General features: G+C 41.9%; 1 protein-coding gene across 8 annotated transcripts in view; it reads left to right on the top strand.

Moving 5' to 3' along the window:
- LOC110530452 (adhesion G protein-coupled receptor L2) overlaps positions 1-26581 on the top strand; it is a 149572-nt gene that overhangs the window by 47258 nt on the left and 75733 nt on the right. For all 8 annotated transcript variants that reach the window (XR_016482582.1, XM_036986080.2, XM_036986075.2 and 5 more), the window contains exons 3-5: positions 12239-12452; positions 18785-18894; positions 21588-22391. Coding sequence is in view for 7 of the 8 variants with exons in the window: in XM_036986080.2 (XP_036841975.2) it covers positions 12239-12452; positions 18785-18894; positions 21588-22391 (1128 nt within the window). In the remaining variant the exon portion in view is untranslated. The remainder of the gene's footprint in view (positions 1-12238; positions 12453-18784; positions 18895-21587; positions 22392-26581) is intronic.

The raw sequence follows: 26581 nt of genomic DNA, 5'->3' as shown, positions 1-26581 counted from the left end.
TGATAGGAGAAAACTGAGGCTGGATCAACAACATTGTAGTTACTCCACAATACTAACCCAAATGAGTGAAATGAAGGAAGCCTGTTCAGAATAAATAATATTCCATAACATCCATCCTGTTTGCAATAAGGCACTAAAGTCAAACTGAATTTCTTTGATGAAATTAACTTTGTCCTGAATTCAAAGTGTTATGTTTGGGTCAAATCCAACACATCATTGAGTACCATTCTTCATATTTTCAAGAATGGTGGTGGCTGCATCATGATATGGGTATGCTTGTCATCGGCAAGTACTATGGAGTTTTTTTTAGGATTAAAAGAAACGGAATAGAGCTAAGCACAGGCAAAATCCTAGAGGACACTTGGAGACGAGTTCACCTTCCAGCAGGACAATAACAAGGTCATATACACTGGAGTTGCTTACCAAGATGACATTGAATGTTCCTCAGTGGCCTAGTTAGTTATGACTAAAATCAGTTTGAAAATGTCAAGACTTGAAAATGGCTGTTTAGCAATGATCAACAAACAACTTGACAGAGCTTGAAGAATTACAAAAATAATATGCAAATACTGTACAATCCATGTGTGCAAAGCTCTTAGACGTACCGAAAAAGGCTCACCGCTATAATCGCTGCCAAAGGTGCTTCTAAAAAGTATGCACTCAGGGGTGTGAATACTTATGTCAATTATATATTTCATTTTCAATAAATTTGCTAATATTTCTAAAAACATGTTTTCATTTTGTGTAGATGGGTGAGAAAAAAATCTATAATCAATGTTGAATTCAGGCTGTAACAAGACAATGTGGAATAAATCAATGCATATGAATACTTTCTGAAGTAGTACAAATATTATACAAATCCTATTCAACAAAAGTACAAGAATAGAGCTTAAAATGAAGAATAGGGCTTAAAATGAAGAATAGGGCTTAAAATGAAAAGCTTTATAAATATAGTAACAATCAAATGATAAATTACTTACTGTAAGATTTCACCTTATAACTGTAAAATAAATATGCTCATATTTAGTGACAGAACAAATTTGGCCCCATTTTATATAACTGACGACAGAGCCTCCTGCCAAGAGCCTCCTGCCAAGCCGCCTCTGAGCGACGCAGAGACACCATTCAAATGTCTTTAGACTCGTTATAACTTTAGCTTTATGCACAAATTGATTTTAGAATTTTGTGTTTTCATGTTGAGAGCACTAATTTTGGCAGAGAATATCACAGTGAGATCAGACCATGATTGCTGAAATCGCTGGACTGGCCCCTTTAATATGCCGTTTCTGGGCTCTGTTGCTCAGAGGGAGAGCAATTAGATTCTTTGTCTGGATAGGCCAGAAAATGTGACGTGTCACTCTCTATGCAAATGTTGAGTATGCAACCTGACACTTCAAGTCAGCTCCGCTGACAGTGGTAGCGGGAAGCAGACAGATGGGGCTTACTGGCACTATAAACAAAATGATTTGATGGTCAATGCGGCGTCTCCGTTGGCCGTACAGTATATACGGCGATGCAGCCTCTGCAGAAGTCAGAGCATTCATGCTCCTTGCACTTCGCAAAGCAGTTGTGAAGGAAGTTATCAAGGAAGTGGGGACAAAGATCATACTTTTTGGAGAAATGTCCTCTGGTCTGATGTAACAAAAATAGAACTGTTTGGCCATAATGACCATCGTTATGTTTGGAGGAAAAAGAGGGAGGCTTGCAAGCCGAAGGACACCATCCCAAACGTGAAGCACGGGGGTGGCAGCGTCGTGTTGTGGGGGTGCTTTGCTACAGGAGGGACTGGTGCACTTCACAAAATATATGGCATCATGAGGAGGAAAATTATGTGGATATATTGAAGCAACATCTCAAGACATCAGTTAAAGCTTGGTCGCAAATGAGTCTTCCAAATGGACAATGACCCCAAGCATACTTCCAAAGTTGTGGCAAAATGGCTTAAGGACAACAAAGTCAAGGTATTGGAGTGGCCATTACAAAGCTCTGACCTCATTCCCATAAAACATTTGTGGGCAGAACTGAAAAAGCTTATGCGAGCAAGGAGGCCTACAAACTCAGTTACACCAGCTCTGTCAGGAAGAATGGGCCAAAATTCACCCAACTTAGCGTGGAAGGCTACCTAAAACGTTTGACCCAAGTTAAAGGCAATACTGCCAAATACTAATTGAGTGTATGTAAACTTCTGACCCACTGGGAATATGATGAAAGAAATTAAAGTTAAATCGTTCTCTCTACTATTATTCTGACATTTCATATTCTTAAAATAAAGTGTTGCTCCTAACTGACCTAAAACTGATTTTTTACTAGGATTAAATGTCAGGAATTGTGAAACTGAGTTTAAATCTATTTGGCTAAGGTGTATGTAAACTTCTGACTTCAACTGTATATGGAGCCCTCCGCATTGTTAGAGTTTGGGAGGCACACGGTATTACCGTACATATGTTGATTTGGCCTCTACAAGCCTCCGGAGGCTCTGCATTGCATCACACTTTCCATACGGAACCTCCAGACCGCATTGCCGTATCAAGCATAAGTCGGCATTAAGGCACTGGATCCTGCGAAGTTCACAACGCTTTGTAAACTAAAATGTCAGCCGTAACAAGTCCAGAATCGCTTAGTCCTCTAAGTAGGGGACTTAACATCAGAGGTTCTAAGGTTGTATTGGATAGGCCTTTTAAAGGACAAAACAATGCTAAGAAATTAAGGGGTTAGGATAAGGGGCTAAACATGACTGTGTACTGTGTGTCATGTCTGCTGCTCTAAACTGCCCCCCAGTTGGCCAAAACCCCAATTCTGTAGATTTTTTCTCTCTGTCTTTTATTCTCTGGGTTTTAAAAGCATGAAGACGATGGCAGCGCGCCACAGACTGGGCCTGTATTCTGCACCACCCATCTGAGCCTCAGTGCCACTTACAATTTCAAGGGTGTTGATAGAAAACAAAATCTGTATTATGGAAGGGATTGTTGCCATTGAGTAATAGGGTGCGGACCGAAGAGAAGAGGGACTCCACACTCTCAGAATGCAACACATTGTGAGCCAGTATTGGCCCCGCCTGGCTGCTCAGTGCTCAGAAGCTCAATAGCAGGCTTACCGTTGGCTGGTCAGGGGGAGGAATCTGAAAAGCCTACCCCCCCCCCCCCCCCCCCAAGTCAGTCAGTCAGTTACTGACCAGAATGCTTGATAAGGCGTTGTGTCAACAGGGCCAGGAGTAAGGGATCACGGTCAATTATGGGACAGAGTAGACTTGCACAATGGTTGCCATGGTGATTCGTTTGAGCATTCTATATTTAAGTGATAATGCCAGAGAAGCCGGTGTTTGGAGTGTATAATGGCATGGGTGTTGTTCGTCGAGGGCCGGTAAACCGTGGCAATATGTCCTCCAAACACCGGCTTCTAGGCCATTATCGCTTAAATATAGAATGCCCAATGGAATCTCCATGGCAACCACTGCAAATCTATACAATATGTTACCAACATATTCAAATAATGATTGACATATTTTCACAAAAAAATATATTTTATGAATTTATTCACACTGTTTCATCCTTCCACGAGATATAGTCCCGACACAAGTCTAAAGTTGCTACCCAAGCCGGCTGGTTGTTCGTTCTATCGGGTTTGGCCGGCAGGGATGTCCTTTTCCCATCACGCACTAGCGACTCCTGTGGCGGGCCGGGCGCAGTGCATGCTGACACGGTCGCCAGGTGTACGGTGTTTCCTCCGACACATTAATGCGGCTGGCTTCCGGGTTAAGTGGGCATTGTGTCAAGAAGCAGTGCTGCTTGGTTGAGCTGCTTGGACGCACGGCTCTCGACCTTTGCCTCTCCCGAGTCCGTATGGGAGTCGCAGCAAGTAGACAAGACTGTAACTACCAATTGGATACCTTGAAATTGGGGAGACAATACTATGGGACAGCAGGATTTCAACATTGAAGCAGTTTTACAAAAGTCAGAGACAGACAGCAAGGTTTATACAAATTTCCGCTGTTGAAAATCAAATGCTAGTCTAAAATAAATGTGAAATAATGTCTATATGCTTTTTATAGTGGAGATCAAGTTTATAAATAGTTTATAAATTACCTGGCTGGGTTGATGTGACAGTGGATTTAGCAGTGAGATGGAACAGTAAATTGGCATTTTAACATCGTAGATTTAGCCAGTGGTACTTGTGGAATAGACACTGGCTGGAATGCGGTTTTAACCAGTCAGCATCCAGGATTAGACCCACCCGTTGTATAAAATATATTATTGACTGGATTTACTGGCCTGTTGGATGCAGCCGTAGGAGGATTTAATGTTAGTCTGAAGGACCAATAAAGAGGGAGGTAGACTTGCTTCGTTCTTTTTTACACACAGAGAATGTGCTATCGATTTTCCCTCCCGTCTTCTGAACTGTTGTGAACTGCAGCTGGCTGCCCAACGTGCTTGTGTCCTGTGGCAGTTATTTTCCTACCACTGCAAAGTTGTAGCAGAGCAGTCAAACAAAGCTACATGGAGCTATGAGATAAAAAGCCTTTCACACTTCCCCAACCCATCATGCACACCATTTTTTTCCCTCCCCCTGTGTAAACCTCTCTGCCTCATTTGTACTTTTAATAATAGTGATGTTCCTAAAAATGGCTACGTTGTAAAGTACAACTGTTCCCATACTGTTCACTTAATTGTATTGCGAACGCTTGGATCTAATGATGATTGAGGGAACATGATGTGCAGTTTTCAAACAGAAGCAAATAATGTTTTTATTCCATTATTTCCCCCTTTAGGAAAACAACATTATTTTCTCAAAATATTACGTTTTGGGAAAGATTTGTCATGATACGTGTCCAATTACCAGGAAGTAAGATGGTCATTAATGAGATCCATGCTATCTGAAGAGTGAAGAGAGCCAGGAGACACCACAATTTGTACTTGTGGGCTGCCTGACAGTGAAGATACTCTCCCTTAATTGATATATTGTTGCCCTATGACCAGATTTATCTATACAGTACCGGGGGGGGGGAGGAGGAGGAGGAGGAGGAGGAGGAGGCAAGTAAGCCCCAGGCTTAATCAATTGCTAGGCCTCAATTGATAGCAGCTGTGTGTGATCAGACCATATAGTGCGCGGATAGATAGCCTATAGCAAGCTGGTGGACAGAAGGGAAGGGAGGGGAAATACAGTGAAGGGGATAGCTACAGTCTGCTCAAAGGAGGGTTTCTCCATTGAGAAACTCTAAAACCCCATGAAATGCATTATTTATGTCTGCTTTCTGTAGCCAGTGTGATAAAGCTGTCACTCCCTCCATGAGGAATGGCCGCGGAACCTGTTCATTAGTCTTTGCGGTAAAGTTGAAGCCGCACGGTCTGTGTTTCATCATTCCCTATTCTGGACAGGTTTCTCATGAAATAAAGGGTATATGGATAATTACAGTGGTTGTTGCAGTTAGTTGGACTAGATGGAATGAACATACAACCCTCAATGGCACGTACAGTACCAGTCAAAAGTTTGGACACACCTACTTAAGGGTTTTTATTTATTTCTTACTATTTTGTACGTTGTAGAAAAATTGTGAAGACATCAAAACGAGGATATAACACACATGGAATCATGTAGTAACCAAAAAAGTGTTAAACAAATCAAAATATATTTTATATTTGAGTTTCTTCAAAGTAGCCACCCTTTGCCTTGATGACAGCTTTGCACACTCTTGGCATTCTCTCAACCAGCTTCCCTGGAATGCTTTTCCAACGGTCTTGAAGTTGTTCCCACATATGCTGAGCCCTTGTTGGCTGCGTTTCCTTCACTCTGCGGTTCAACTCATCCCAAATCATCTCAATTGGGGCCAAGTCATCTGATGCAGCACTTCATCACTCTCCTTCTTGGTCAAATAGCCCGTACACAGCCTGAAGATATGTTGGGTCATTGTCCTGTAGAAAAACAAATGAGAGTCCCACTAAGTGCAAACCAGCTGGGATGACAGAATGCTGTGGTAGCCATGCTGGTTAAGTGTGCCTTGAATTATAAATACATCACTGACAGTGTCACCAGCAAACCACCATCACACCTCCTCCTCCATGCTTCACAGTGGGAACCACACATGTGGAGATCATCCGTTCACCTACTCTGCGTCTCACAAAGACACAGTGGTTGGAACCATAAATCTCAAATTTGGACTCATCAGACCAAAGGACAGATTTCCACCAGTCTAATGGCATTGCTCGTGTTTCTTGGCCCAAACAAGTCTCTTCTTATTATTGGTGTCCTTTAGTAGTGGTTTCTTTGCATCAATTGGACCATGAAGGCCTGATTCTTAGTCTCCTGAACAGTTGATGTTGAGGTGTGTCTGTTACTTGAACTCTTGCGAAGCATTTATTTTTGCTACAATTTCTGAGACTGGTTACTCTAATGAACTTGTCCTCTGCAGCAGAGGTAACACTGGGTATTTGTTTCCTGTGATGGTACTCAGAGAGCCTGTTTCATCATAGCACTTGACTTGAAACTTTCAAAGTAATTGAAATTTTCCAAATTGACTGACCTTCATGTCTTAAAGTAATGGACTATCGATTATCTTTGCTTATTTGGGCTGTTCTTGCCATAATATGTACTTAGCCTTATTGGTAAAATACCATCTTCCACCCCTGCCTGGTCACAACACAACTGATTGGCTCAAACACATTAAGAAGGAAAGAAATTCCACAAATGAGCTTTTAACACTGCACACCTGTTAATTGAAATGCATTCCAGGTGACTACCTCATGAAGCTGGTTGAGAGAATGCCAAGAGTGTGCGAAGTTGTCATCCAGGCAAAGGGTGGCTTCTTGGAAGAATCTCAAATATAAAATATATTTGATTTAACCATTTTTTGGTTAGTATATGATTCCATATGTGTTATTTCATAGTTTTGATTTCTTCACTATTATTTTACAATGTAGAAAATAGTAAAAAATAAAGAAAATCCTTGAATGAGTTGGTGTGTCCAAACTTTTGACTGGTACTGTATATAATTAATTTTGAATTCCGGCTGTAACACAACAAAATGTTGAATAAGTCCAGGGGTAACAAGACTTTTTGAAGGCACTGATATACAGTGCATTTGTAAAGTACTCAGACCCCTTGACTTTTTCCACAGTTTGTTACTGTGATTCTGAATATCTAAAATTGAGGAAATGAAAAGCTTTCTTCATCGATCTACAAACAATACCCCATGGCTTTTTCTTTGCAACTCTGCCTAGAAGGCCAGCATCCCGGGGGTCGCCTCTTCACTGTTGACGTTGAGACTGGAGTTTTGCGGGTACTATTTAATGAAGCTGCCAGTTGAGGACTTGTGAGTCGTCTGTTTCTCAAACTAGACACTAACGTACTTTTCCTCTTGCTCAGTTGTTCACCGGGGCTTCCCACTCTTTCTATTCTGGTTAGAGCCCGTTTGCGCTGTTCTGTGAAAGGAGTAGTACACAGCGTAGTACGAGATCTTCAGTTTCTTTTCAATTTCTCGCATGGAATAGCCTTCATTTCTCAGAACAAGAATAGACTGACGAGTTTCAGAAGGAAGGTCTTTGTTTCTGGCCATTTTGAGCCTGTAATCAAACAAATGCTGATGCTCCAGATACTCAACTAGTCTAAAGAAGGCCAGTTTTATTGCTTCTTTAATCAGCTCCACAGTTTTCAACTGTGATCTAACATAATTGCAAAAGGGTTTTCTAATGATCAATTAGCCTTTTAAAATGATCAAATTGGATTAGATAAAACAACGTGCCATTGGGAGTGATGGTTGCTGATTGTGGGCCTCTGCACGCCTATGTAGAGATTCCATGAAAAATCAGCCCTTTCCAGCTATAATAGTCATTTACAACATTAGCAATGTCTACACTTTCTAAGTTACCCCAAAATGTTGAACGTGTGTGTGTGTGTGTGTGTGTGTATATCTCTCTGAAGTAGTCTTGTATGAAAATCCATAGCATTATTTTGTAAAGTGGTTAATACATAAGGTATTTTCTTATTGAGAGCTGGTTGGTGCATCCAAGTCCTCAGAGTTTCTCACCTCGTGGCTTACAGGTGCTTTATATCCAAGTTTGTATTCAAACCTTGCTCGACACTCGTCAGCGTTTGTCTGTGACATTTGTGGACCGACACAGAATATCATTATAATAAAACAAGGCAAGGCACCACTACAGGCTAGATTATGACAAGCAGACAGACAGAAGTTTGAGCCAAGGTCGGTGTCTCAGGGTAGTTAGAATTTCAAGCCAAAATCACTTCAACTTTGAGCCATTCGTTCAAACAATTGCTAATTGCGTCAGGCCCTGGGTGTCAAAAGTGTGTGTGTGTGTGTGTGTGTGTGTGTGTGTCGGTGCAATTAGCAGGCGTGTGCAAGCGAACCTGGGGTGGTTTGTGTTATTACATGACAATGCCAAGGAGCCAATGTGAGTGCTGAGAAGGTAACATGCTGAATGGAGAGACTAATTAGGAGAGTAGAGCAGTGGCAGAAAACACAAATGGCAGCTGGCCACTTGGGGAGGCACACTGTTGCCATGGACAACAGTGATTATTGACAGTTCACGCAGTGCTACTGCCTCAAACTTAGTTCTTTAGTGGAACACCAGATGCATTTCTGGACCTTGAGGACTTTTCTTTGTGATTGCCTCCAAATAAACTGCAACCTGTGACAGTATATACTTCAACGTTTGAATACATAATTAATGGATTTCATTAGGGATGCACCGATATGAGATTTTTGCCTGGTATCCGATATTTTCTTTGCCAAAAAAATAAAACGATACCGATATTTCAAATCTTAGCAGCCTTTGTAAGCATTCTAGTGCAGTTAAATAGTTGAAACACACCCACAGATCAAAAAATAATTTTGTTGGCATTTACGTACAGTTGAAGTCGGAAGTTTACATACACGTTAGCCAAATACATTTAAACTCAGTTTTTCACAATTACTGACGTTTAATCCTAGTAAAAATTCCTTGTCTTAGGTCAGTTGGGATCACCACTTTATTTTAAGAATGTGAAATGTCAGAATAATAGTAGAGAGAAGGATTTATTTCAGCTTTTATTTATTTATTTATTTATTCACATTCCCAGTGGGTCAGAAGTTTACATACACTCAATTAGTATTTGGTAGTATTGCCTTTTAAATTGTTTAAGTTGGGTCAAATGTTTTGGGTAGCCTTCCACAAGCTTGCCAAAATAAGTTGGGTGAATTTTGGCCCATTCCTCCTGACAGAGCTGGTGTAACTGAGTCAGGTTTGTAGGCCTCCTTGCTCGCTTTTTCAGTTCTGCCCACACATTTTGAGGTCAGGGCTTTGTGATACCCACACCAATACCTTGACTTTGTTGTCCGTAAGCTATTTTGCCACAACTTTGGAAGTTTGCTTGGGGTCATTGTCCATTTGGAAGACCCATTTGCGGCCAAGCTTTAACTGATGTCTTGAGATGTTGCTTCAATATATCAATATATTCAATTTTCCTTCTTCATGATGCCATTAATTTTGTGAAGTGCACCAGGCCCTCCTGCAGCAAAGCACCCCCACAACTTGATGCTGCCACCTCCGTGCTTCACAATGGTCATTATGGCCAAACATTTCTATTTTTGTTTCATCAGACCAGAGGACATTTCTTCAAAAAAGTACGATCTTTGTCCCCATGTGCAGTTGCAAACCGTAGTCTGGCCTTTTTATGGTGGTTTTGGAGCACTTCTTCCTTGCTGAGCGGCCTTTCAGGTTATGTCGATATAGGACCCGTTTTACTGTGGATATAGATACTATTGTACCTGTTTCCTCCAGCATCTTCACAAGGTCCTTTGCTGTTGTTCTGGGATTGATTTTCACTTTTCGCACCAAAGTACGTTCATCGCTTGGAGATAGAACGCGTCTCCTTCCTGAGCGGTATGGCGGCTGCGTGGTCCCATGGTGTTTATACTTGCTTACTATTGTTTGTACCGATGAACATGGTACCTTCAGGCATTTGGAAATTGCTCCCAAGGATGAACCAGACTTGTGGAGGCCTGCAATTTTTTTCTGAGGTCTTGGCTGATTTTCCTTTGATATTCCCATGATGTCAAAGCAAAGAGGCACTGAGTTTGAAGGTAGGCCTTGAAATACATCCACATGTACACCTCCAATTGACTCAAATGATGTCAATTAGCCTATTAGAAGCTTCTAAAGCAATGACATTTTCTGGAATTTTCCAAGCTGTTTAAAGGCACAGTCAACTTAGTGTTTGTAAACTTCTGACCCACTGGAATTGTGACACAGGGAATTATTAGTGAAATAATCTGCATGTAAACAATTGTTGTACAAATGACTTGTGTCATGCACAAAGTAGATGTCCTAACTGACTTGCCAAAACTATAGTTTGTTAACAAGAAATTAGTGGAGTGGTTGAAAAACAAGTTTTAATCACTCCAACCTAAGTGTATGTAAAGTTCTGACTTCAACTTTTTTTCCCCATTACCAGTAAAACATAATCAAAACCTATTTCTTTCACTTGCTGTGCTGTTTCATTGTCCAGTCTCATCCAGGATTTCATCATACATGTCAAGCGGTGAAGTTTCAGCTCTGTCTGTCCGTGGCCTCTCTTCCTCGGTGCCCACTGTCACTGTGTCCGTTTCCATCTTGTCCAGCTGTGTATGTAACATTTCACGTTAACCCTGTCTCTTGTCTGCATCGAAGTAGTGGTCCTTGTACCTAGTATCGAGCATTGACGCAACACAGTAGAGGCTCAGAGAGAGTGCCACCGAATCGCTTGTTCACAGCCTCTGGTAAAGTACTTTTCCAAGTTAACCCGCCGTTCTGTGTTGGCATTTTTGTTGAGCAGGCGTTTCAATGACAGGACAGAGGGTGTCACGTCTGCTGCAGACACAGTTGAGTTTATTTCTCCGGTCAGTAGTTTGAATGGAGCTAGGAGTGTTCGTGTTTACAAGTTTCAAACATGTTCTCTAATGCCATTGAAATGGTAGCAGCGGTATGAGAACAAGCACATTCTTGAGCATGTAATTCAGCTTTCCTCAGTAGGAAATCCTCGTGGACCCACTGTGCGTCAGACTCATAATCGTCATGGGGCTGTCATCGCTGGTCCAAATGTCAGTCGTGAAGCTAATAGCAGTGACGCTCATAGCAAGTTGCTCATGGATGTGAGTTTCAACATTACTGTGTAACTCCGGTAGTGTGTACCGGGGCTCGACCAGTCGGCGAAAGCCAACATCATCCACGACAGAGAGCGGTTGATTGTCAAGAGCAATGAATTCTATTATCTTGGGGTTAATGGATTTCACCTTTGAGTTGTCTCGCTGAAATGTTCTTACTCTTTCAAATGACTGCTCGATTCACACAGCAGACATTGTACTTCGGTTAGGAATGCTGTGTTGCACGTGTAGCGCAATATTTTTTAGTGCCGTCATTACGTCATCTACCTACGTTATATAGGTATGCACGTCAGCTTTGACACCAGTTTTTGGCGTTAAACTAGACATCAGGCCGATGCTGGCATGTTTAGCTAATATCGGCTGATTCCGATATGCTTACCGATATATTGTGCATCCCTAGATTTCATTGTTGATGACCTTTTCTTTTTTGATTTTCACTTTTCTTTTTCTAAATATATCTATTTGTACTTTCAAGGTATTTTGGCTTGAGGTTTTATTGTTTTTAGGTAAAAAAGCAAGGGTGAAAATCCCTTTCAATATAATTTGTTGATGGGGGTGCAACCATTTAGCTAAATAGTACATTTTCCCCAAAGCACCACTACTTGGCTGGTGTTCACATTTGCTGAGCTCCATGTATAGATTCTTTCTCCTCTGTGGACTCCAAACAGTCCCCTCTTCGATCGTTGGCACTGTAAAATTGATTAAATTACACTCCATGTTACTGCTGGTGGATTCAGGCTCTTTTTTTGCCTGTTGCTTTACTGATAGAAAAACAGAACACATAAACCAAAAATCTAATGAGGGAGCTTGTGCCCCATTGTCGAAACAAACCATTCAAACTTAGTTGAACTATGGTCCTGGAGGAGGAAGTGAGAGAGGAATTTAGTGTATTTATAGTTTTGTGTTTAGGTGTATTTGAATTTGTTCCCTGGGTTGTTACATTGACTTTTATACGATGACTATATAACTTCAGATATCCTACGACTTTGATGTGATATCTTTGCCAGAAAACGAGACCGTAGAGAAATTGGTAATTATATTTTTTGTACTAATGTCCTAATATTTCTTTCTCTCGCTCCCTCCATCCCTCCCATCCTTCCTCCCTCCCAGGATTCAGTCGTGCCGCTCTGCCATTTGGCCTGGTCAGAAGAGAGCTCTCTTGCGAGGGCTACGCCATTGATCTCCGCTGCCCCGGTGCTGATGTCATCATGATCGAGACGGCCAACTACGGCCGCACGGACAACAAGATCTGCGACGCCGACCCGTTCCAGATGGAGAACATCAACTGCTACCTCCCCGATGCCTACAAGATCATATCACAAAGGTAAGAGTCAACTGTTACCTCACCCAAGGCCTAGAATATTGTATTTCAAAGGTTATAGAACAGAGAGGTCTCGTTACACAAATAAAACCTGGAGTTAGTTATGGATGTGTGGTGGCACTATATTCTAGAGTCCAGTCTAGTAATTCTGGATCCACAACTTGCAAATGAAAACAAGTGGTTTTGGTTTGGGTGGTAACCCTAATAAACTAGCGTTTTTGTCACATACTCAACTTGTGGACAAAAAAACAGTCAGTTTACCCACACCTCCCTGTCTTTCAATAATCATATGGTTTTTAGGGGGTATTGTTGTGAAACTCTAGACTTTAAAAACTGGACAGGGGGTCATTAGTAGCAACCCTAGACCATATGGTCTATGCATTCCTGCACCAGTACCACTGCAGCTGCACAATCAGCCAGCCAGCCAGCCGGTCCATCTCAAAAGGACCCAAAGAGCCACATTTGGCTTCTTTTTTCCAACATTGACACGGCCCAGCCCAACGCCCTGAGCAATACCCCTTCCCCCTTATAATACCATTTATATTAGTAACACTCTCCCAGGGCATTTAGCTACAGTACAGTCACTAGGCTGCTTTCATCACTTTAACTCTGCTGTTGTGCCGGCCCCAGCCCGGCGGTGTATATTTAAGGACCCCATGTCGTACGGACCGGTTGTTGGAGCAGCCTTAAGGGCAGTAAGTAGCAGGAGGCAGCAGGATCAGGTGCACAATAGTGTCCAGTTTATTAACATTGAAAGGTGGTTCCAGTTGAATGACAAAATTCAATTACTATTTACATAATCTCCAAAGGTATTTACAAAATGAACAGACTCAAAATACTGGTTGGAATCTAAATGAAATCAGGCCTACCCTGTCAAACCATCTATACTGTAGCAGGTTGGGGTATACCAGGCTATGGACGGCCTCCCCACACAGCTTACATACTAGAGCTAGAACACTACACCAGCTCACAGGTTGAACAGGTACCTTTATACCTATAGCCCCTCACTATGGACCATACCATTAACAATGGAGCTCTTTACCCAAATATGGCATTTTAAATCATGTAATAGACACCTTCATTGTACCCACATTTGCATATTCCGTCTAAATAAACATCTTAAACATTCCTGGCTTATCCTCAAAGCAGGTATACTTTCCATTAATGAATAGACATTTTCATAACAGTAGTTCTGCAGGCCAACAGGCGGCAAAAAGTATTACTTATACAGCCGCGCACAAGTGCGCTCCCATTACGCACGCACAGGGCCGGTTCTTCCCGTTCTGCCACCCTAGGTGAGACAAAAAAAATGCTGCCTCCACAGAACTAGAATAGTCCCAGTAAGCAAAATGACATTGAAAAGACGTATTTTTCTGGTGTTTAAGTTATGTTCAATTTAGGTTCTGAATGAAAGGTGAAAATAAGCATTTTCTGTAGGTTTAAAATACATTTTTTTCCAAGACGTTGAAAAGGAAATTTTCCCAGACGTTGAAATCGGGTTCATTTTCGGTTCTGAATTAAAGTTGAAAATTGGTTTTTTTCCAGATGTTGAAATCAGGCTTGTATTTGGTTTGAATGAAAGTTGGAAAGACGTCATTTATAAATATCTGTATTTGTCCAAAATCAGGCCGGTCCAGACCGGACAAAATCTAAATCAAACATAGACGTCTGATTGTTTCAGATTTGGTCCGGACCAAAATCCAATGTCCGTGGATGTGGAAATCAAGGCCGGTCCGGACTGCACCAAAAAAAAAAAGCATCAGCCCGTGCTTACAGAGGTGTAGCCTACAGTGTTGCCTGAACTTTTATTTTATGAATCGCCATCTATGTGGTAAGCCTACCGTTTTTACAACACCCCAAAAATATGTCCGGTCTGCCAGGACAAAAAAAGACGTTGGCTCACGCTTACTGGGGTGTAGTCTACCATGTCGGCCCACAATGGAATTTTATGAATGCCCATCCATGTGGTAGGCCCACCATTTGTAAAACAGGCTATTGCATTGGCTTTATTAGTCCTGATACCTGTGACTAATCAGTTTGGCTATTTAAGCTCTGAATATCGCTGCCCAACTTTATCAGGAGTTACCATGAGCCTATGTGTTTACACAGCAGGAAATGCAGAAGTATTTTTTTTTTTTCGATATGATCAGCGTGTCAAAAAAGGTACGGATACAAACTTTAAACCACCGATTATGACAATGCAGGGAAACTCCTGGACAACGGTCGTGATTGTCTGACGCATGCTGGCTGAAACAATGGAGATAAATACAAAAATGATGGTGGGGATTTGTCCGTGACCATGGATGCCACTATCGGTTTACTAAGTATTTGAAGAATTTAAAAGAACCCATCAGCCAATTGGTCATAAACAAAAACCACACAAATATGATGATTAACAGAAAAATATGATACGTGAAAATAATCACTGTTTCAAAGGAGAGAAATTAGTGTTAACACACGAGTCATGTCTATAAATGAACTTCTTTGGTTTCATCATTTCTGGTGTCATTGGAGGAAAAAAACATAAAACGGTAGCAAGCTAGCTTACAGATTAATTGCAAGGAAAGGTCTGTAGGGGTTTTCACACCCTTTCCCTGTCATCACTATTTCTCCCCTCAGAGTAGGACAGGGTAATAGCCCTGGGCGGGGGATAATGACATTTTTCATAATTAATATTTTCTGACGGAGGGGAGTGGATGACTGTAGCTCACATATCAGACGCCACTGTCTTGTCTGCATCCCCAAAAACCTCCTGTAATGTCATTGTGATGGTGATGACGATGATGATGATGATGATGAAGATGATCTGCCGGCTGCTATTGTAGAATAGATGATTCAAGGGAGACGTAATGGGAGAAAAAAATTGATTAGCCTACCGGCCGTACATAAGTTGGACGTAATTGTCCAATATTTCAATGCTAATCACATACTTATAAGCAGGCAGTAATAGGCAGCGAGTGGCTGGTTAATAAACTCTTAGCATTTTACGTATGCGTTTCTTATCTGTACGTAATTATAACTACACATGGATTTCCTACAAGGTTACTGGTTCACTGCAGGGAAGTTTTATGGCAGGTCTGATAACAACCTAATTTCTACTTTGGCTGTCACACTGAAAGCTCTCCTTTTCGGCTTTTGAGGGACAGCTAGGCTTTCTGCTTCAGCTGTGATTCTGTGAGAGATCTGTCCAACTTGCACAACTTTGCATTTGACCTTCTCAAATATTTATCACTAAACGGTGTGCAATTCTTTCAGCTTTTTTTTGTAATGGATAACTGTTTCCAGCTAGCACATAACGTTATGAGAGCCTCATGTTTCTTAGAGCTTGGTGAGAGCGTGGTTGTCCTCTGGGTATTTTGCATACAACCATCCCACAACTTTCTGAGAAGGGTGCAGAATAGTTGCTTGGCTTTGGAACATTCTCAGCACATGGCAGGACTGATTACCGACGACGAAAGGCGTAGGAGTTCAGATACGTGGCAGTGTGGTGCCAGGACAACAACCTCTCCCTTAACATCAGTAAGACACAGGAGCTGATCATGGACCACAGGAAACGGAGGGGCGAGCCCGCCCCCATCCACATCGATGGGGCTGTAGTGGAGCGGGTCGAGAGCTTCAAGTTCCTCCTGTGTCCACATCACTAAGGAATTGATATGGTCCACACACACAAACAGTTTAGAACAGGGCACAACAGAGCCCCTTCCCCTCGGGAGGCTGAAAAGGTTTGGCATGGGCCCTCAGAACCTCCAAACGTTCTACAGCTGCACCATTTGGGAGCATCTTGACTGGCTGCATCACCGCTTGGTACGGCAACTGGCAAGGCACACGACTGCAAGAGGGTGGTGATTATGGCCTAGTACATCGCTGGGGCTGAGCTCCCTGCCATCTAGGACCTCTATACCAGGCGGTGTCAGAGGAAGTAAGAAAAAATGGTCAGACTCCAGCCACCCAAGCCATAGACTCTTCTCTCTGCTACCGCACGGCAAGCGGTACCAGTCCACCAAGTCTGGAACCAACAGGACCCTGGAAAGCTTCTACCCCCCAAGCCATATGACTGCTAAATAGCCAATCAAATGGCTACCCAGACTACCTGTATAGACCCCTTCTTTTTTTTAAATAACTCTTGCACCGACTCTACCCACACACTCACACATACTTAGACTGGCACACACACACACACACACACACACACACACACACACACACACACACACACACACACACACACACACACACACACACACTACATGCACCAACATATATATATATAACATGCACACACATATTGACGACACGCGCACACACAAAGCCATACGACTTTGTTCCCCCTGTCACTTTTTATATTTGTTATTATATTTTTGTGTTTACGAGCATGTGACATAAATTTGATTTGTTTGAAATTAACTTAAGTTTCTTGATATTTCATTACTTTAACAGAACCTTTCCTAAAAGTTCAATGGTTCTATTTAAATTCATGTTCTCAAATTATTCTGAGAACGTTAACTTTCCATAAAAAACGTTACTAACAATCAGAACGTTATATAAGAATGTATACATTCCATTCTTAGCATCAACAATTTTTATTTTTTAAATTTTTATTTCACCTTTATTTAACCAGGTAGGCCAGCTGAGAACAGGTTCTCATTTACAACTGCGACCTGGCCAAGATAAAGCAAAGCAGTGTGACACAGACAACAACACATAGTTTACACATGGAATAAACAAGCCACTAACACAATAAACAAGTCAATGACTCAGTAGAAGAAAATAGTCTATATACAGTGTGTGCAAAAGGCATGAGGAGGTAGGCAATAAATAGGCCACAGTAGCGAAGAATTACAATTTAGCAGATTAACACTGGAGTGATAAATGAGCAGATGATGATGTGAAAGTAGAGCTACAGCAGAGTGAACCAAGGGCTGTAACAATACTCTCTCTCTATCCTCTAAGTGTGTTCAGGTGTGTTAGCTGCCCCCAATAATTGACCACACCTGATCTTAATGAGTGCTTGTTTCTTTTGAAATGGGGCCTGTTTAAATAGACTAAAATTACCACCTTTGTATGCGTAAAAAAACATGGCATGCTAGCTCCATCCTGGTGACGCAGTGGCCTAATTCCATAGATGGAGAACAAAAGACTATAGGTTAGAATCTCACTGATACCATGTCAAAATAAATGTTTGCATGATTAATGCCTATGGAAGTGTCTGATCTGTGCTTGGAGTTTAAAAAAGTGAAGTCTTATTGAAATATTCAGTTAGTTTTAAGGAAGTTATTCAAAACCTCCAAATAACCTATAATTTCTGTTCATAGAGGGTTACTAATAAAGACATTTTCACTTCTGTTCTTAGAACGTCAAAAAACGCTCCATTTTACCGGTCATGAAACGTATGGCTTCGTTTCCACATCCAATGTGAAACCAAAAACATACGTTCTCACAACTTCCTAGGAACCAAAAGTGCTAGCTGGGATGCCTCTGCGGCTGCTGTTGATGCTATGCCTTCTCAATCCCTCAGCCTCAAGAGAGCTTGATTGAAGTGAGGCCAATTTCATCCTATATTTACACAAAATCAGTTATTCTATTCCCCTCTCTCTCCCCCTCCATCTTTCACTCACAAACACAAACACACACAGTTGTAACAGTTTTAAGAGTAGTACATAAAACTTCATAGCCAAGGTCATTTCAAGTTATGAGGCAAATAACTAACTCCCATAGCAAAGGCTAGGGAGTCTCCCATAACAAATACACGGGCAACACTTGATAAACAGTACATGGTTTTCACTTGATGAGACTTATGTGTTTCCTGTGACCCACTAGAAACAGTCATTTCAGCCAATTACCCTCTGCAGCCGCCTGTTGTGCACATTTTAATTGCTCTTTGTGTGGGTGAGTGGTGCTTAGTGGCTGGAACTGATAAGGTTGATATTCTCATCTCATATACATGAACATCCCATAATATACTCCCTACCTTTCTTCAGCTCAACTCCTCATTCTTCCACACTGTGTCTGTATTCCTCTTTATATCTATTTACTGTGTGTGTGTGTTTCTCTTTACTGTTTCTCTCTTTTATTTATCTCCCTCTATTTATTCTCTTCTTCCTCCCTCAACTTGTTAATAGCATCAACAGTACAGTATATTTACTGCCCTGCTCGGATTAATATGATTTTCATATCCTTCACCACAGCAATACTGCAAACTGGATTTGGATGAGTGTGTGGAGGGAAGAGGGAAGTGGCTATGTATTATTCATGTGTCTCTCTCATTCTAATACCACTCTGGGGATGTTATAGTAGTTTGTGTCATTGCTGAAATGTTTGTGATCCATCTTTTCCAGGTGCAACAACCGTACCCAGTGTGTGGTTGTGACTGGCTCTGATGTCTTCCCTGATCCTTGTCCTGGCACTTACAAGTACCTAGAGGTCCAGTATGAATGTGTCCCATATAGTAAGTATTCAGAATTTAATGATGCTGTGCAACTATCTGTTTTTTATTGAATGAGTAGTTAGGTTTATTAGATCCTTTACTTATTAAGTGGGGGTCCTGTCGGAGGGTGGGGGATATGTGTTATCTGTGTGTAAAAGTTTGTTTTCTGTCTGTTATAAAACAATGAAAAGTTGATATTTTAAATGAAATAGTAAATGTATTTATAAAAATAATAATCTGACTCTTGTTGCTGTTACGGTATGTAATTCGCTGAAGATTTATTTTCATGAAATAATATTTAGTTTTTGACCTCTTCTCCATTTTCTCATCTAACTTTCCGTCCCCTCTTGTATCTTTTCTGTATTAACCTCTATGCTCTCTCTCCTTCTAAGTTTCAGTCTTTCTTGTTCCTTAGTTGTCTCGCTAGGATCTTTTCCCTCTTCCGTTTGTTTCTTCACTGCTTTAATGAAGGAACTCAATATTGGGTTGCTCGTCATCAGCCATTGTTCACTTGCAATTGTATTTTTTGGCTCATTCGGGAAATTGTGCCTGTAACATTGGCAGTAATGTTCTGTGTGTGGGCGAAGTGGACTACGGAATTTAGAATTGTGTCTATAAAGTTTTAGAGTAAATACCGCCCCAGACAATACTGCCAGAAATAACCCTTTTGCTGTTTCTCTAAGAATGTTATCTGATTTTAAACTGATTAGGGATTTCAGAAACAGTACACTGTTTCTTTATGTCAAACAATTCACTTGGACAGTAATTCGGCCTGTTTATTACTGATGCAATCAGTGGCTAGGCAAAACAAATATTATTTTGATGGCTAGAAAAGCATGGAATCGTGATTGGTTGAACAATTTGTGTAGTTTGTCTCCAGCCCTAACCTGTATGCTTTCATACTATAGGGCCTGATAATCTCCCTATGTTTGCTGCTTTTTCTTGTTCCCCCAAAACAGCCATCTCTTGGTCCTCTATCGATCATATCCTGTAACCTTCTCTACTCATGTAGCCTACCTGGTAGTTGACTCACGATAACCTTTCTCTCCCTCTTGCACTCTTTCTTGTTTGCTTTCTTTCTTTTTCAATGCCTAAAATAGAAGTGGAACAAAAAGGTAAATGAGTGGTCCAGTCCTCCCTCCGTCCCAGCCCCACCCTTCCCCAGCTCCCTGTAATGTGGTGTTCAATACAACCCTCCCTCTTGTCTCCTCCCTCCTGATTGCCTCTTGTCAAAACGCCTGCCCCAAACCCCCATGAGGTGTTGATTGCAACTCTGGGAGACAATTTGAATTTCAAAGCCGATTTGTAAAAGCAGTCTTGAGGTTTGAGAGATGGAGCCCGTTCAGATTCACTAGACATGTTACCAGTGCTGGTCTCATACGTCACCAGATATTACACCTCCCTACGCACCTCTAGTACCGCAAACCTCGCAGTAGACAGTTTGGAAGAATGCTATGAAGGCAGTTTCTCATCTAAACCATTATACATTTCAATAATACAACATGATACAGATACACCAATTCACAAGCACGTGAAGACATTTTAAGAGGGTTATTTTCCCATTTAAATTCAAATGACATAGTCTGACACAACAACATAACTAAGCTACCACCAAGCCTAACTATAAAAAACTATTAGCTAGAGCTCTCAAATACAGAAATGCATAAATGTTATCATACAGTATCATATGCATTGTACTGAGCTCGGTAGCAAGCTAAACAAATAATGCTGTGCATCAGGTAGCCCAGCAGTGAGAGCATTGGGCCAGTGGCCGAAAGGTCACCAGTTCAAATCTCTGAGCCGACAAAGTTAAAAATCTGTCTGTGCCCTTGAGCAAGGCACTGAAACCTAATTGCTCCAGGGTCACTGTTGATAATGGCTGACCCTCGACTTACCCCCGGAGGGTGGGGTCATCTCGGGGAGTTGGGATATGCAAAAAATTACATTTTACATTTCACAAATGCTTATAATACACACTTACATGTGTGATGGTCACCTGTTGGCAGATATGGGAGAGTGAGGTTGGCAAAAACTGAAAGAAGCCCAACAAAACCCCAAACCCAAGAAGCCCAACAAAAGCCCAACAGCAGAGGTAAAGACCTCTGCTGTTGTTGTCCTGTCTCCTCTCCAAACCCTACCCTCATCTTACCCCAGCTTCGCTGCCACCTCCTCCATCCAGAATGTTGTTTTGGTTCTCTCCACAAGTCTTATCCCTTATCATTCTGTCTCTGTGTGCTTTTTCAGTAAGCATGTGCAGTTTTGCCATTTACACAATTGTCAGTGTCACTGTTTGATGCCAGGTAGAAGTTGCAATTAAAACAAGGGTTCCAGTATACACTTCATCCCTACCTCTCCCATCCCTTACATGTCTTGCATTTACAGGGTTTATCCTCCTTTGGTTTGACTTTTTGGATTTGTTTGGTCCCACACAGTTAACGTGTACGGCAGACATACTCTATAAAGAAGAGCAAGTCCTTTACTCACTCTTGCACATCATTTTCTTGGCTTCACCTTTGATTTTTCGTTGTATTCATAAGCAATAGCACTAAACACTAGTTAAATGACTGTCACTCATCTTTGTCCCACACTCTACTTGGACAGCAGCGAAAACTATACAATATACACACTACATACCGTGATGAAATATCTGTTTATACTCTGCATATTTAAAAAAAAACTTAAACCCATCTTTCTGTTTCTCTGTCCCTCACTAGTTTTCATTTGTCCCGGGACCCTGAAGGAGGTGGGGGAGCCCACGTTTGTGTTTGAGGTGGAGCAACAGGCGGGGGCGTGGTCTAAAGACCCCCTGCAGGCAGGAGACAAGGTCTTCTTCATGCCCTGGACACCGTACCGCACTGACACCCTTATTGAGTATGCCTCCCTGGAGGACTTAAAAAATGGCCGCCAGACTACGACCTATAAACTCCCACATCGTGTTGACGGTACGGGCTTTGTGGCCTACGACGGGGCCATCTTCTTTAACAAGGAGCGCACGCGTAACATTGTGAAATTTGATCTCCGCACGCGCATCAAGAGTGGTGAGGCCATTGTGGCCAACGCCAACTATCACGACACCTCGCCGTACCGCTGGGGCGGCAAGACGGACATAGACCTCGGCGTCGACGAGCGGGGGTTGTGGGTGATCTACGCAACGGAGCAAAACAACGGACGAATCGTGATCTCACAGCTCAACCCTTACACGCTCCGCTTCGAGGCCACCTGGGAAACGGCGTACGACAAGAGATCCGCCTCCAATGCCTTCATGGTGTGTGGCGTGCTGCACGTGGTGCGGTCCACCTACGAGGAGAACGAGAGCGAGACGGCCAAGAGCCACATCGACTACATCTATAACACCAAGCTAAGCCAGGGAGAGTACACGGACATCCTGTTCCCCAACCAGTACCAGTACATCGCTGCTGTGGATTACAACCCCAGAGATAACCAGCTGTACGTGTGGAATAACTTTTACATCCTGCGCTACGACCTGGAGTATGACGCTGAGAAAGACCCTGCTGACGGTAAGCCTCAGTCACAGTACGGCCTGTTTCAGATGAATCCTGATCTGAGATCTGTATGTGTACATTGAATTTTCAAGCAAGCCTCCCATTGAAATCAAAACAGGATTTCTGTAAAAAGACGGAGTTACATGCACATATTTCAGGTTGAGATTCAGCCCTTTGTGTTGTATTTGCGTCAGGTGCTGAATATATTCCTGTGTGTGTTGAGTGTGTGTTGCTGCATGGGAAGTCACAGATGACTGATTTTTAATTTTGAACACAATTCAAGTGTGATTCAGAGAATAGGAGATTGTGTTTGTCTTGGGGAAAGACATAGAAAATGACAGATTCACCTTGGAACGAGGTATAACTCCCTCAGGAGCCTTCATACTCTGGCACAAGGCATCAGCTATAAAGCCCTGCTTCCTTTATTACCATAAGGCAAGCTCAAGAACTCCCTCTCCACTTGAAGCTTGGACCCTATCAAATGTTCTAATCTCAGGTCTTATCCCAGTCCTTTATGAACAGTGGCCTTGTGAACTTCCCTTTTAATGCCCCGGAATGGGATTCTGAAATATTGCATACAGTATGACAGAAGGTTATCCCACTTTCCTTGCCTTGCCTTTGGAGCCGATTCGGACATCTGTTGCCATGGCTACCCCATCAACCGTTCGTTGACGGCCCCTCATTTACCCTAGATTGAGACAATCTCCATAATATTATGGCCTGGCGGTCGGTGTTAAAACGCAGAGTCAAAGTACCATGTGGCTAGATGGCGGTAACACCGGTGAATCATGGCCGGATGACACGGTTAGAAGAATGACTTGAGCGCTGTTGAAAAGGAGAAAAAAAATACGATCAAGATATCAATAACGGCTGATGATCCTGTCTAACGCTGTAGGGTTTTAAATGAATCTGTGAAGTGTCTGAGGGGAGACGGACGTGCATGTCATCAGTCAGGGCCCTTACATCACAGTGTCTGATAATGGGTGTAATTACCTGCCTGTAGCCTCCTTATCCCTGAGAGCTAGGCTAAGTCCCTGCTAACGCTCTGCACAACAAGGAACTATCAACTCTATACCATGATGCTGTGACGTGTTGGGGTGGAGCCTCCGCCTTATCGCTAAAAGCTAGGCTAAGTACCTGCCTAGTCACTTTGGGGGAACATGCTACCACGCTGCCATTTGGGTTTCAAGTTGTTCCACAGTGCTGCTCCCTGCACAAGAGTAAGTTCTGACTGAGTTCTCACATTTTCGCTGATTTAAAGAAAATGAATATTGAAAATGAAGCGATATCCAGTTAGTTGGCATTCCAGTGTATAGCTAGGTTACTGTTAAGGATTTTTCCCAAAGGAAATGTGATCCCTGACCTGTGTGTGCACTCTGATCACGTGTCAACGCGACAGACAAACAGACAGACAGGCAGACAGAAGCCTTGAGCTCGTGACGGTCTTAGAGGTTCAATCTCTGTGTGCCCAACCCAACCAAAGCAGTCAATTAAGACCATGTAGAATAGATAGACACCAGATACTAGAATTTTAAGTTGTTTCTCCATTGCCGAATTGGCATGTATTTGCATGCAAACGGCCTCTTCTGGCTGCTCAGGATAAGATGTATGTAAATGTAATTAACAAGTGAATTATCATAATTCCCCTTCATGCCTAATAACAGCCACACAGAGAGGAGAGAAGTCAGCATGGCAGTGCATTTCCAATCAAGGGGCTTTACTCTGTTCTGCTCTCAGCTAATGCTTCAGCAAACGCAAATGCCAAAGACCGACGCTAGGGCTGTCCCCGACCTAATATAAATCTTTGTCAACTGAGAGTCGTCTGTTCTTTCGACCGATCAATTGGTCAAAATATTAAAATGTGTATTTTTCCCTCTATAGACACACCCTATGTGTTTTGATAAAATCAACTGTATATGCGTTGCGCTTGTCTGATGCTTTAAGCTCACTATTTGATGAAACAAGACACAAATGACTCGAGAGGGAGATCAAGACCAGAAGATTCAAACCTTAACCTGTCCCGACCATCCTCCTCCCTCTCCTGCTGGCTTTTGCAGATTCTGCCATTACTCTCCTGATGTTGCCGGTAATAGGCTACACTAGGAGACGGCAAACTTTCTCATGTGGGAGGCCAATTTATCTTACCATTTCTACCGATCTGCGTGCCGGTAATGGTTTTCATATGAACATTTTTTGTGGAACAGTTTCATTTAATTTATAATCACGTCTTCATAAAGCATTGTCAAGTGGTTAATCAAAATTCTATTCAAATCTACATGAAAATGATACTTTTTAGGTTTGTAAGTTCCATTAACATTGCCAACTATGTAAAAAAATAGCCTATATAAAGCCTAATAAAAACAATAAAATAGCCTAATAAAAACAATGCAGCCTGCAGGTAGAAAATAACCAGATTTAAAAAAAAAAAAATAACCTATAAATCACATTGGCTACACATGGCCTGTCTGCAACCAATTTGAAACATTGTATCAACTATTAACTTGGGTCCATCCGGTTGCAACACACAGTTTCCTGCACCAGTGAGCTCGGGACAGACATCCCTGTAGGCAATTTGCCCAAGGGATAAGAATTATTCAGGTAGGCCTATTTTATGACGTTTCCACAGGATCAGAGCATTACATTTTTCCCTTTCACGATGAGTGGTTATGGAAAGGGAGAGAGCTGGAAAGATTTTTCAAATGCATTGAGGAATTGTCATTCTCAATGGATGTAAAAATAGACTTAATTTGATTGCTGTTTGAGGTAAAGAAAACGTTACATTGAGAAGCTCCACAGCTCATTAATGGGGCTGCATTAAACCAATCCGGAATACTATCAGATCCCCAAATGGTAGATTAGAAATGATAGGAATTAACGGTAAATGTACTACTAGTGATACATGTAATGGGGAATTGATAGACACCAACAATTCACACAACGAAGTTATGGAACAATGAATGTACACAAATTGTCGGGAGAGGGCACACTCTGGAGAGAGACATGCATTGTGCAGCCACACTCCCCCTCTTCTTGGACTGTACCTCCACAATGGATTAGTCTCGGCTTCCGCAATGGATTAGTTCACTGAGATAGGCGCAAATTAAACAGGTGTCTCCTCTGCTATAAAAAAAAAATATATATATATATACACACACACACACAATTGTTTTATTTTTTTTCTAGCACAGGAGACACCTGTTTTTTATATATTTTTTTAAATATATTCCTCAACAACAAAATCTCGGCTGAATAATTGGGGTCAGCCCAAACAGACACACAAACTCTCACTGGCTTAACTGCATGCGAAAGATGTAATGATGAAAACCACACAGCCACACACTAGCCTACATAGTTGTTGAGTTTACACGAGTTTAAGAACCCTTGCTCCAGCTACGGTTCTGCTGCTGGAATTGAAACTTGAATGCATACAGCTACAATGTATTTGCATTCATAACTGCCCTCTGCAGATCATTACGTTAAGTTTTATGAGAACAAAAGCCCTTAGCTGCTCATAGAGGGAGGGAAATAGAGAAGCATGGCTGTGCCTACAGCAAGATTCTGCCTGTGCCATTGTGAATGGCACAGGCAGGCACATGAAAGAAATTGGTTCATGTTTATTAGGTTGCTCAGATCTACACCTTTAACTGCCCTGACTACACCGCTATTAGGATTTATTGCGCCTCTCAGAGAGAGTATAGATGGGGATTAAACAACCTGTTCTGCAGGGTGATCTAATGGTGCTAAAAGAACATCTCTCACTGATACTGAGAAGCACTTGAGGCGCAGAGAGGAAATTAATTTAGTCCATTAAGATTCATGGGGCCCCACAGTTAAAGTTCCTTGAAGAACCGAATCGCTACAATTCTCTGCTTTTTTATAGAGAACAGTAATCAGTACAATACCACCAATGTGTCTTCTCCTACTATGCCAACAGCCTACAGTGCCTTCAGAAAGTACTCATACCCCTTGACTTTTTCCACATTTTGATGTGTTAATCAGTGGAATTCAAATGGTTTTAATTGTCTTTTTTTTAGTCAATGATCTCCACAAAAAACTCTGTCAAAGTGGAAGAAACTTTTTTTTTTATTCATGGAAATAAACCACTAATTTTGAGTATTCAAAAGGATGGTATTCAAGTATACTTAGTATACACTAAGTATTCAACATGTTAGAATCACCTTTGGCAGTGATTACAGCTGGGGGTC

This window comes from Oncorhynchus mykiss, chromosome 8 (assembly GCF_057628025.1).
Source record: "Oncorhynchus mykiss isolate SJ-2025 chromosome 8, ASM5762802v1, whole genome shotgun sequence".
NCBI classification, from domain to species: Eukaryota; Metazoa; Chordata; class Actinopteri; order Salmoniformes; family Salmonidae; genus Oncorhynchus; species Oncorhynchus mykiss.
The sequence above is the reverse complement of the archived record's forward strand: the minus strand, read 5'-3'. Positions and strand labels throughout refer to the sequence as shown.